Raw genomic sequence first — 13008 nt, 5'->3', positions numbered from 1 at the left:
CAGATAAACCACCTTGATTCTTCAAACAAGATATTTAAACACAACAGATGCACATCTAAGTTCAGGTTCAAGAGTCTCCTCTAATATGAGAAAAGTATTGAATTTAAAACGGGGCCAAAGGCTACTTTAAAACAGTAGGCAGAAACAGATCAAGTTCCTCTGGCCAGTTTCTGGTGGATCGCCTAGTGCCTGCAGGGATTCTTGTAAAGAAATTTGGACTAAGATCTTTACCTGATTCAGCAATACCACCTATGTACTCAATATAGATTACAGCTAAAGCATAATTATAACAGATCCTGGGTATGCCCTCCTGCTTTGGAAATTTAACCTTGGTGGTGGCCAGCCTTTTTGGCAAGTGTGCCACAAGTCTAAAGTATGAGAGAGTGCCTCAACCTTACACCTGCCGTCTGCCCCAGGAGCACTTTTGCCTTCTGTTTAACGGGCTGGGGAGCAGGAAACAGTCAATGCTTAAAGGAGCAGGTAGGAATGCAGGCTGGATTTGTGCAAAAATCCCTTCTGTTTTTATCTAGGAGTGTCATAAGTTACTGTTATCTGTGGCACTTGTAATACCTTAGGCCCCAGGTGGAACACTCATGACTTACTAGTTTACCTTAATGCAATGTGACTTCTCTTGACATCTGCCTCTAGCATACCATAATCTGGGTTACACAGGTTAACCTGCCAGGGTTTTGAACTAGATGACTTTCAGGTTGGCTTCTGTAGATCTCAACAAATTCAGTGCATCAATTGGATTTGTAGAGCTGTTATTCCCGAAAGGACAAGGCAATTTTATATGAACAGTTAACTCTGCCTAGATAAACTCTGCCATGTGTTTGTGACAATAGTATCAACATCAATGTATCAACATCAGGCTTGAAAATAGTCACTTGTATACTCTCCATGTGTAAGCAGGGATTGCCTACAGGCAAGCTTTTGTGAAGTGGGTGAAGATTCCTTTGCTCCAGATCAGTGTTTCTCAAACTTTTTGGAGTCAAGGACCGCTAAATTCTTCGTGCAGAGTTTCAAGGACCGCTACATTCTTCATGCGCAGTTTCCCGGACCAGCGGTTAGTAAAGGGGTTTCAAGTCTGTCTGTCTGTCTGTCTGTCTATCAGACTTCTATACTGCCCAAAACTTGCATCTCTGGGCAGTTTAGAATGAAAATAATATAAGCATTAAAATAATTAAATTTGGAATCTTTTGCAAACATGGAATATTAGGGGTTCTTAACCTTGGGTCCCTCAGTTAAACTCCCATAACCCCCAACAACAATGGCATTTGGCCATTATGGCTGGGGATTATGGGAGTAGAAGTCCACCAACGTCTGGGTACCCAAGGTTGAGAACCCCTGAATCTAAAAGCCTGGGTGAACAAATTTGTCTCCAGTATGTCTGGAGTGGAGGTGCTTGTGATTACTCAATGGAGAGGGGACGTTGGGCCATTAGAAAAATTCAAAAGCTACATGGGGCCAATGAAAACAACATACAAGCAAGCCCCACTGATGCAAGAGGGAAACAGCGTTCCCTCTCAAGGCGCCTCGACCACAACAGGCAGCTGGGTTTCAATCAACCAATCTTTGGCTGCAAACAATGAGCATGCAAGAACCAGCAGCCCTTCAAGTGGCGCCCACTGCCATACTTTTTCCTCCATGCCCCCGCATCGCATACAGTTTGAAGCTGTAAAGATAGGGAATAAGATAGCTGTAGGAAGATCTCAGCAGCAAGTGGAGGCAAGGCACAAGAAGGGTCCCATGCCTCCGTGATACTCTTCCTCTTCCGTGCCATGTGCAAAATTGAGGAAGTGAGTGCCTTGATTTCAGTTGGGGGGGGGGTTGACTCCCAGTCAGGGACCGGCACTCAACCCTTCGGGGACCAGCAGCGGTCCAGGGACCGGTGGTTGAGAAACGCTGCTCCAGATGACAGGGAAAAAGAGTTTTAGCCTGGACTTCTCCCTGACATTTTAAGCAAAGCAATCTTCACCCACTTCACAAAAACCTTCATTCCCTGGTGGCGCAGTGGTGGCGCAGTGGTAAAACTGCTGCTCTGTAACCAGAAGGTTGCAAGATCGATCCTGACCAGGGGCTCAAGGTTGACTCAGCCTTCCATCCTTCCGAGGTCGGTAAAATGAGTACCCAGAATGTTGGGGGGCAATATGCTAAATCATTGTAAACCGCTTAGAGAGCTTCCAGCTATAGAGCGGTATATAAATGTAAGTGCTATTGCTATTGCTGTTGCTATTCCTACTCCCTATTATTTACTACTAATAAAGTACTACTTCCCTGTAGGCAATCCCTACTTATACATGGGGAGTATACAAGTGACTATTTTCGAGCCTGAAGTTGAGGCAGGCCCTCTAGTTTTAGTCTAGATTTCTCCTTGACAAACCAGCTCTCTATGTGGAAAGAACTTTTTTTAACATGGGATAACACTCAGCCATGTAAAACCCTATTTTAAGCTGAAGCAAACAACTGAGAAGCATACTGACCAACTCCCGTGCTGTTTGTGAGAACTAGGTATAAGAACTAGTTGCTGCTTAGATCAGACCCTTGCTAACTGAGCAGAGAGGAACCTTTTTAAAGTGGTAATTCTCTTTATTAGGCAGGGAGAGAGCAACTGGCCCCATCCCTCCAGTGGCTGTTGCTGATGTCTATCTTAGGATTCTTTTTAGATGGTGAGTCCCTTTGGGGACAGGGATCTATCCTATTTATTTTATACTTCTCTATTTAATCCACTTTGGGAACTTTTGTCAAAAAGTGGTATATAAATATTTGTAGTAGCAGATGGCAACAGCTGAGGCCATCAAGGTTACTGGTTTGGTTTTTTTTGCTCAGGATAAATTATCCTGGGCAAAATAAGCTGATAATGCCTGGATAAGACATTTTGTCAGGTGTCTTGAGATGGATTTTGTTGAGTTTGTGTTTCGGATGTTCTCTTTTTCTTTAAAATCAGTTGTTTGATTTTGTTTTACATTGTGTTTATATTATGTTTGAATTTGAGTGTATTGTAAACTGCCTCAGGGGTCTTTTTTTGGGATAAAGGTACCTATACAAATAAAAAACATACATGTCCAGAGTGTAATAATGTAGCTCGTACTTCAATTAAGCACATAAAAGCAAAGAGTATTGAATGTGGGCGAGAATGGTCTCTGCCAGTAGAAATGCACTCACATCCTTTCACGGTGCTGAAAGTAACTGATGAACTGTGGTAACTCTGTATGAAGGTTAAAAGTACGAGGCAGCCATTTTGGCCCCTCTGAGCCTCCAACTCGTCTTGAAATTGAAGCTAGGCAGTCCTTCACAGTCAAGAGATTCTCACATGGAAATTGATTCAACAGAACATGGGGCCTTTCTTCACTTAGTTTCCTACAAGAGAAGGCAGACAATTAAAAACAGAGAGCTCTGTGACCAAATATATGCATATTGAACAGGTAAGAAAAATAGCTACTTGCAGGGAAATAGATGTAACCTGTAATCTTTGAAGTGAGAGAAGTTGTAGAGTATGTCTGCTTCTTCCTCAGAGTTCGTAAATGCAAAACGGGGATGAGTTAGATTCTGAAGTACCTGCTGAAGGTCTGTGTAAACTCTGGAAGGGAAAAAGATAATGAAAGGGGTTCCCAGAAGAAAGACTTCCTCTGAGATGATGTTAGCAAAAGAGAAATTCTTGAGAAAGGTTTCTAATTTGCCTAGTAAGTCAACAATACAAAAACCCCTTCCCCTTCACATGACGTTTTCAACAAGACAACTAAAAACAGAAGATATGCTACCTTTTGGCTTATGAGAGGTCTTCAAAGGAGCTCTCAATCATGATTCATTCATTCAATTTCTATACCACCCTTCCAAAAATGGCTCAGGGTGGTTTACACAGAGAATAAATAAATAAGATGGATCCCTGTCCTCAAAGCACTCACAATCTAAAAAGAAACACAAGATAGTCACCTGCAACAGTCACTGGAGGTACTGTGCTGGGGGTGGATAGGGCCAGTTACTTAAAATAATTAAATCTAGTGGGCCTGGGCACAGAGCATCTGCGCCTCTAGTTGGGCCCAGCCATTCCCCGCCCCCCACGCTGGCATGCCCGGCTTTCTGGCTGGCCAACTGGCCACTCCCCCCTGCTGCTGTCCCACCAGGCCAGGCTGTCCTGCCGCCACCGGCCAGGCTAGGGTAGCCCCCTGTCAGGCTAGGGTTGCTCCCCTCACCTCAGAGATCTTCCCACCCTCACCTAAGCTGCACTCCTGCTCCTCCTCCTCCATCCGGTTGCTTCAATCCCCCTCACCTCTCTTTGTTGTGGCTGCAACATTGCTGCCACCTATCAGCCAAGCTGCAGCCCCCTATCCCCAGAGACCTTCCCACCATCACCCAAGCCCCGCTCCTCCCCACAGGAGGAGCAGCAGTGGTTGACCGGGCCATTCCTTGCTGCCACCACCACCATGATCGCTCATTCCCCTCAGGCCACTGACAGGCCTGGGCCCAACCCTTGCCTGCCTGCCTGCCTCTGCCAATGGCCTCGGTAGCCCCAAACAGCAGTGGTTGACCGGGTCCTTCCTTTCTGCCAGTGCTACCATGGCCACTCATTCCCCTCAGACTGCTGACAGGCTCGGGCCCATCTCTCGCCCTTCCTTCTGTCTCTCTTCCCCTCCCTTCTTTTTCTCTCTCCTCCACTTGCTCTTCCCCACTCCTTCTCCCTCCGTTCATGTTTTCTCTTTTTCTCTCCCTCCCTCCCTGAGTTAATAGATCTTGTTCATCTTGTTTCCTCCTCTAATTCACACAACAGCAGCCTCCTTCCCCCTCTACAATCAAGAACATCTTCCAGTCAGTAACAGTTGCATTCCAACTGACCTTAACCATCACAGGCTCCTCCTCCTGCATATGGAATCCCCACTGCCCAATCACCACGGTGCCACAGGCTCCTCCTGTCTATCTGCATATGGAATCCCCACTGCCCAATCACCATGGTGCTTCTGCTCTCACAGGCTCCTTCTTCCTATCTGCATAAGGAATCCCCACCTCCCAATCAGGTGCTTCTGCTTGTGAACTATGTCAGCCAATCGCCTCCTCCCCCTCTGTCAGCCAATTGCCTCCTTTCTGCCACGTCCCCAAGCATGGCCCATCTGGGAGAAATAAATATATAGATATATCACTACCTTAAACACAGTATAATCAGTTAAGAAATACAGGCAATTGTCAGCAAGAACACCATCTTTTTATGTCAACCCAATCAATCTTTATTGTTACGATCCAAGACTAGCCAATTTTTATGTTAACCCTGGAGTTCCAGAGACCTGGGCATGCTGTAAGCTGTAACATGTCCCAAACCTATAGCCCTGCTTAAGAGCCTGGGAGCACCATGCATCTTCTTTTCCCCTTGTACAAATTCCCCCCTCCCTGCGATATCTCTGTTAAAAGATTAACAATTTCCTGATACGGAACACATTTCTTCTTCGTATAAGTGAAAAATAAGAACAGGGTGGTCAAACAAATCCTAGTAAGTTAGTGGAATGTTTTAATCAATTAATCTGCTTAAATCTACAAAAACAATTGTTCTGAAAAAAACACTCTTCTGATACATGTATGTTTCAGAGCAGCTGCCATCTCAGAAGAAGCACTCCCTCCCTCTTACATTAGAACGCCTCTTGATGGGAGGTGGGTGCCTGATTCATAAGTAATTACATTACAAATAACCTTTAAAAAACCATGCTGCCCAGTTAACCTGAGGTACTTTAAAAATAAATCTTTAAAAAAGCAATCATCAACTGAAATCTGCAGGTCTAAAAACCAACACACAGACAAAGCTTGCTGATGAACATCCTTGGTTGGTTTAATAAAGGTCCCAGATGCTCTAAAATGGCTGCTGTTGGCCCAATGATTATTGTCTAGCAGAAACTGATCCACCCACAAAAACATTTAAAACGTGCAGCATCATTTGACAGCACTGTTTGACATATGGCAGCATAGTTTTCTCACCCAACTGTCCACTGATATCAATCAATCTACAGTTCCAGGGTTTCAATAAACACTTCCTGTTTAGTGACTTAAGAAACCAAAGCTCATCTCTCCATAAAGAGAGTTGCGTTTATAGATATTTAATGAAATTATAGTGCTCAGTTCTGGTCACATTTTAAGGAGGACATTAATAAACTGGAATGGGTCCACAAAAGGGCAACAAAGACAGTGAGTGGTCTCAAAACCATTTAAGAGGAACAGTTGAAGGAACTGAGTATTAGCTAGAAGAAAAAAAGGTGGTGGTGGGGGGGACTGTTGCTGCTGAGAGCAGGACTAGAACCAATGGGTTGAAATTACTAGAAAGTAGATTCAGGCTAGACATTAGGAATAAGTCTCCTAACTGTAAGAACTATTTGACAATACAAACACAACAAATATTTACTGTATTTTTGGGTAGAAATATGGGTAAGTTTTTAAAGTTGTTTATTGCTGCCTGTGGCATTTATGAAAATGTGGTATTTATGCTTGAATTCAGGAACAAGCTAAAAATGTGCTTCTGCCGATGTGGCATTTATGTGAGATTTCCGGGCAGGATTTTTGGCACCAATTTCATGGGGTGATGGCATAAGAGCTACACTGCTAGTTTCAACCTGACAGTTGTGCGAAGAGATTGGAAATAGAGCTGCAGCCCGTTAATTTGAAGTGGATGAATACTGTATTCATGACCTGGCAAGAATGCCGAAATCAAAACATGAAAGGAGAATGTTTTGCAGGCTGGCCTGATTTGGAGAATAACCTTGAGGAGTGGATTAAAGAGCAGAGAGGAAAAGGACTGCTAGTTTCTACTGTGAAAAGCCACCTACAAACAAAATTAATGGCACCAAAAAATGGGAATAACTGACTTTAAAAGGTGGCCTGGGTTGGTGCTACAGATTTATGAGGTGAAAGAATTTATCTGTGTGCACTAAAACAATGTGACAGCAGCTGCTGATGGACTGGTGGGCAGGCATTTTAAAGGTTGTTGCAAATGCTATTGAGTGGGAAAAACTTGTGCAATCACAAATAATAAATATGGATGAAGTTTCACTGGCATTTGACTGTCCCCCAAATAGAATGAAAAAGGAGAAACAGTTTCCATAGTGAGAACCAGAAATGAGAAGATGTATTTCATGTGCATATTAGCCTGCTCTACAAACGGCAACAAACTGAAACCAACACTAATTTTTAAACAGAAATAATTTTTAAACCGAAAGTAAGACCTAGCAGTAATTTCTGATGTACCGCTAATTGCCCTAGTGCATTTTGGGGGGCTAAAATTAATATAAGACACTGTCTTATTTTCGGGGAAACACGGTATCCTGAAAGGCAATTTTACTTCGGATGTTGTTGTGCAATGAAATGCATAGTAAAAATTTAAGCTTAGCTGTAGTAAAATTTTACGCGTTCTTTAGCACAACTGAAAAAAATGCATGATGACATTCCCCTCTAGCTGTGGTGCTTATGGCGATACAGTATTTCTGTTGGCTTCTTGCATTTTTTTCATCCTTTTCCCCCTACTGCGGCATTTCTACCCCAAAATATGGTATATACTGCGTTTCAACTACAAAGTTCCCAAAGTGGTTTAACATAAATATAAATAAAATGGTCCCCTGTCTCCAGAGGGCTCACAATTTAAAAAAGAAACACAAGACAGACACCAGCAACAGCCACTGCAGGGAAGCTGTGCTAGGGATGGATAGGGCCAGTTGCTATCCCTCTGCTAAATAAAGAGAATCACTGCTTTATAAAAGTTGCCTCTTGGAACAGTCTGCCTGCAAGGTGGTGAACTCTCCTTTATTGCAGATTTTCGAACAGATGCTGGATGACCGTCTGTCAGGGATGTTACAGCAGTTTCCTGCACTGAGCAAAAGTTTGGATAAGAAGTTTGCCAAGGTCCCTCCAAGAAGGTATGATTCTAGGTGAAATGTATCTTCATAAGTTAGTCTATTGTTTTCACAAATATATTATGCAAATATTTACAGAATTGTGCATACAACTGTTTAAAGGGGACAGTGAATTGCACTAGCAATCTTATTTGAACAATATTTTAAGAGAATACATCTCACACCTAGAGATAAAAGCATCTGCAGGGTGGAATCTTTAGTTAATAAAACCTGAAAGTTGCCTTTTTGCAACCGAAGTCTGTTCCTAGAGTTGGGACAGATAAATTCTCTAAACAACACCTCCATTAAGTGACCGAAAAATATATAGGGAAATTTAACATAGCATCACATTACTTAAGAGCATTATGTAACTGGGTTGAAGCAAGTTTGCTAGATTTTCTGCTTGATCTGGCCCACAACAAAGACTCTGTTATGGTTTTGTTCTATTTACAAGAAAACAGGCATGCCTCTATATTCTTTGAATAAATTTAGGAACTGGAAGTGTATTTTAAAACAAACATTCCCTAACAATCTAGAGGAACCTAAACATAGAGAGAGTGGAATAAATTGAATATTGGATTTACTCCTTTTACGTTTTACTTTTACTCATAGCTAGGAGGAAATCCTACAAAGGGTTACTCTTTCCACCAATTACTTGAGGCAAGTTTAACTGAATTTTCTGTCTCTATCAGAGGCGTAACTAGGGAAAACGGCGCCCGGGGCAAGCACTGAAATGGCGCCCCCCACCACCACGCCCCCCACCGCCCCCCCAACATACTACATTATACTTAGGTTTTTCCTCACAAGCGCCCGCCGCCGCCAAGCCAGGCCACTGACTGGCCACCAGGCGCCAGCAAAGCAATGGGGGGGGGGGGGCGCAGGCGGCACGGAAGGGACCGCTTGTGGGGAAGGGGGCACTGACACGTTCCCTTGACTGCTGCAGCGCTGCTGCACTGAGCAGGAAACATTTGTATTAACAAAAAATTAAAAAAAAAATTAAAAATGGTCATGGCGGCGCCCCCCACGTGACCAGAAAAGATGGCGCCCGGGGCACGTGCCCCCCCTGCCCCCCCTATAGTTACGCCTCTGGTCTCTATCAATGGGGAGAATTATCTTCCAGTTGTTATTTATTTTATTTTATCTTATCTTATCTTATCTATCAAATTTGTACACTGCCTCAAACTCTCATCTCTGGGTGGTTAACAATAGCATAAAACAAGTTAAAAACATATACAAAAACTAAAAACAATTTAACAATTTAAAAATAAACCAGAAATTAAAACCTAAAAATTTAGGAAGCTGAGCAGTTAGAAACAAGCTGTACAAAACACATCACACAACCTAGTGATGAAAGAACCTATAACCAATAGGGCAACTACATTTTATATCCTGCTCTTCCTCCAAGGAGCCCAGAGCGGTGTACTACATACTTAAGTTTCTCCTTACAACAACCCTGTGAAGTAGGCTAGGCTGAGAGAGAAGTGACTGGCCCAGAGTCACCCAGCAAGTATTATGGCTGAATGGGTATTTGAACTCGGGTCTCCCTGGTCTTAGTACAGCACTCTAACCAAAGTGAAGCATCAAGCATAACAGCAGATCAGAATGAGCTGAGAAAACAACCTTCTCAGAAGCCAGACTGAGAAGGATCACTGCAAAACATGCCCACAAGTTTGTCTGTTGCAGCCAACCGTCCAGTATGGGTTGGGGCAGGATGCCCTTTGGCTCAGAGCAGAAGGAAGGCTCATGATAAGTCTAATGTTTTCTTTTCCCTTCAAATAGGGGAAATAGGGTGACAACCTACAAGAGTTGTACTAATGTACAACTTATTCCATTCTGGGCAGGATGGCTGCCACCAGACAAGGGCTACAGGTTCTTCTGCAAGATTCTCCATTTGAAGGCTGCATCAGCAGAAGTGAAAGTGTCCATTTTGCAATGCCTCACAAATAGTGAGATATGCCCAGATGTCCTTGCAAATGTCTTACAAGGAAGCATTAGTATCAAACAGAAATTGATTGAATTGATTTTGCATTGTTTTGAGCTTGAAACGAAACACAAATGGACATTTTATTGAAACAACTGGTCTGACCGGTTGTTTCAACGGAAAAAACTCAAAACGTTTCGCATGCTTGGGCCATAGGGAACAATGAGGAAACTCAAAACACCATTGTCTCCCATGGGTACCTCCTAGGGACACCAAAGTGGGTTGTGTGGACATGATGGGTGCTGCCTACAACCTAACCCATAAAGGAAATGGGCAAGCGTGTGATTTTAAACAAATTTTTAACCTTTCCCCCCAAACCCCCATAGGATCCTGATGTCTTCTTCAAGAGAGGCACAGTATGTGCCCAACAGTCCCTTAAAACACATTATGAACACACACCCTTCGCATCCAATGGCTCAGTTGCCCATGACAACACTTGGTTTTTATGATAACAAGCCAACCAAGGAGATCGCAAGCCAATCAGAAGCCAGTGCCAGAAAACCAACCAACACAAGAAAAAACAGGCCTGTAAAATGGTCTTGAATTTTTTGATTTAAATAAAAAAAATCCAATTTAAATAAAAAAAATCCGATTTGACTTGACTTCACTTTATTGCGGTCATAGACCAATACATAGTAAAACATAAATACTTGCAAAAACTCAGCAAGGTAGGTCACACGTTGCAACACAATATTAACAGAATAAACCTAAGACAGTTGTAATAAACGCCAGACATCTTGCTGATGACCAAAAAGAACAGAGAGCCCTCCATTACAATAATAGAACAAAATTCACAGAAAAAAGAAAGCAAAACATTACTGAAAGCTTAAATGGATGTAACAAATGGTATACCTAGCCATTTTATTAATTAGCTCATCATCAAGACTGGTCAATAAGTACTTCAAATAAAAACCATCCAAGTGCCCAGGAAAACGTTGCAACAAAGGGGACGCTAATCTTAAGTGGGTGTCCCTATAAAAATTACAATATAGAATGGCATGGGCACTTGTTTCCACTTGACCGGATCCACAGGGGCAAAGTCGAGTGGAGAAAGGCATAGGTTTAAATCTTCCCTCCATAACAGCAGATGGCAGCACATTTAGACGAGCAAGCGTCAGAGCATGTCTAAATTTAGGAATGGTGATTAAACTCAGATAGCTAGCTGGTTTATTGTTGAGCGTTTGATCCCCCCAAAAGACATTCTTCGGCAAGGAAGCAACCTCTTCCTACAGTTCCATATCCATGATACGTTGTTTGATCTCGGTCTTAGCTCGAGCATAATCCATTTTGAGAATCTCATCCTGACATAATAAGTCAATTTATCAATAATTTGGGTCTTCCCACTTGAATCTAAAACAATCAGTCTTAATAAGGGAGGCCAGTCACAAGAGAAAACAAGTTTTAACCAGAATAAAATGATATTGCTCCAATAACAGGTTTCCAATCTAATCATACCCACCTCTCGTCTTAGTGCAACATTAGAGACGCATCGTGGGACTAACAATATAGATCTCAAAAATTTGGACTGCAGGGCTTCTAAAGCCGAAAAGTTGCTAACAGGTCCTATTTGGGATCCATGCAACACTTGAGGGTGGACTTTAGATACAAATAGTTTAACTGCAGAAGGGATGCAAAAAATCTGATTCAAATCAAAAAATCTGATTTTTTTGATTTTTTAAAAAAATCATTGATTTTTATCCACCCTGTATCTGAAGCATGTTTGTAGCAGAACAGAACATTTGGGAAGATGACTTGTTAGACTGAGGGATTTTATTCCTCTTTGATTTGAGATCTGAAAAATTCTGGGAAAGATGTGGTTTTATTTATCTTTTCTTCTAGTGGGGGGGAAAGCCACCCTTGGACATCCTCAATAAACAATAATTGTTTATAATAACTGGGGTTTGGAGGAGATCTCTCTATTGTGAGCTCCAGGACTCTGAGAACTTTTGCCAATTGGTTATGAATATAGGCTATCTCCTACTCCTCCACGAAGGGAAGGGAAGCCACAAAGTTAGGACATTTTATTTATCATATTTTTATACCACCTATAGGTACATCTCTAGAAGTACAGAGTCACTTTGTGACTCTCCTTGTCAGGGTGCTTGGGTTTGTCTTTTGGTACCAGTGAAGAGCAGGTCTATTCTCCTTCCAAGCACTAAATACAATGGTGTTTCTCTGAGGCACCTCTCTTCCTGTGCTTCTGTTCCTGTGTCTCACTCCTGCCTGAATTAGAAAAGGTGGAAGAGGAAGGGAGAAGGATCAGAGGCATTTCTTCCCATTTTTCTGCCCTTGCAAGATCTGAGATCCTTTAACAACCACTGCTGATCCCTTGGTTGAACTGCTGATGTAGTTTGTTTCCTTGAATAATCGACAGGGAAGAAAAGCTGCCATGATCAGAATCCAAGAAACTCGCCATCTTATTTGATATGACCTTCCCTGCACCGTGTAGTGTTTTTCCATCCATGAACAGTGACTAGCGCCCGAGTCTCAGTCCCTCGTCATACAACTCCTCAGCTGACTCTTTGTGTGGTGGGGACAAAAAGCAGTCCTGCAGTCCCAGTATGGGACTCTAGCTGTCTGCTAACCCTCAGAACAGTGGCACAAGCCACAAGTTTGCATTCATTAGATGGTAGCAGATCTTCTGAAGTTCAAATGGGAGAGGGATTGCAGGACTGTATGGTGGGCCCATTTAACCGTTGTCTGCCTGACATTTTCTGCTGGCAGGCCACTTTCTGCAGGACATTTTCTGCTGGCAGGCCCCCCTCCCCCTTTTTAAGGGGGGACAGAGAGGAAGAAAGAGACAGTCCTATCCAAAAAGCAGCAATAAGACCTAGTAGAGGAAAACAGCTGAAGACCAAATCCAGCACTCCTGACCAAGGCAGGGAAATAACTGGGAGCGGACTCTCCCCACTAGGGGAGACAGGAAATTCCAGTTAAGTCGTGCCTCCAGGTATCAGTTGGAGGAGTAATCATTTGAAAATGTCCTCTTACTCTGAGAACTATGTTTTGAGTTAAAGCAGTCTAGGATTACATGCACATCACTGAGCAGATCCACATCTGACTGAATGAAGAAAGAAAAATCTGAAAGAAGAGGAAAGGTTTTCTGTGTAAATGCTTACGGCAGCTGCTTGCTAAGTCACCAAACCTGTTGAATTTCTGCTAAACAGC

The 13008-nt window shown here is 42.8% G+C and overlaps 1 protein-coding gene across 1 annotated transcript in view; it reads right to left on the bottom strand.

Moving 5' to 3' along the window:
• The window catches only part of TTLL12 (tubulin tyrosine ligase like 12), a 63114-nt gene that overhangs the window by 15394 nt on the left and 34712 nt on the right, over positions 1 to 13008 (bottom strand). Inside the window, exons 7-8 of the mRNA XM_053256704.1 lie at positions 3464 to 3580; positions 3166 to 3360 (exon numbers count right to left, since the gene is read on the bottom strand). Coding sequence (XP_053112679.1) covers positions 3166 to 3360; positions 3464 to 3580 — 312 coding nt within the window. The remainder of the gene's footprint in view (positions 1 to 3165; positions 3361 to 3463; positions 3581 to 13008) is intronic.

The sequence above is a fragment of the Hemicordylus capensis genome, chromosome 5 (genome assembly GCF_027244095.1).
Source record: "Hemicordylus capensis ecotype Gifberg chromosome 5, rHemCap1.1.pri, whole genome shotgun sequence".
Lineage (NCBI taxonomy): Eukaryota > Metazoa > Chordata > Lepidosauria > Squamata > Cordylidae > Hemicordylus > Hemicordylus capensis.
This window is presented reverse-complemented; position numbering and strand designations above follow the sequence as displayed.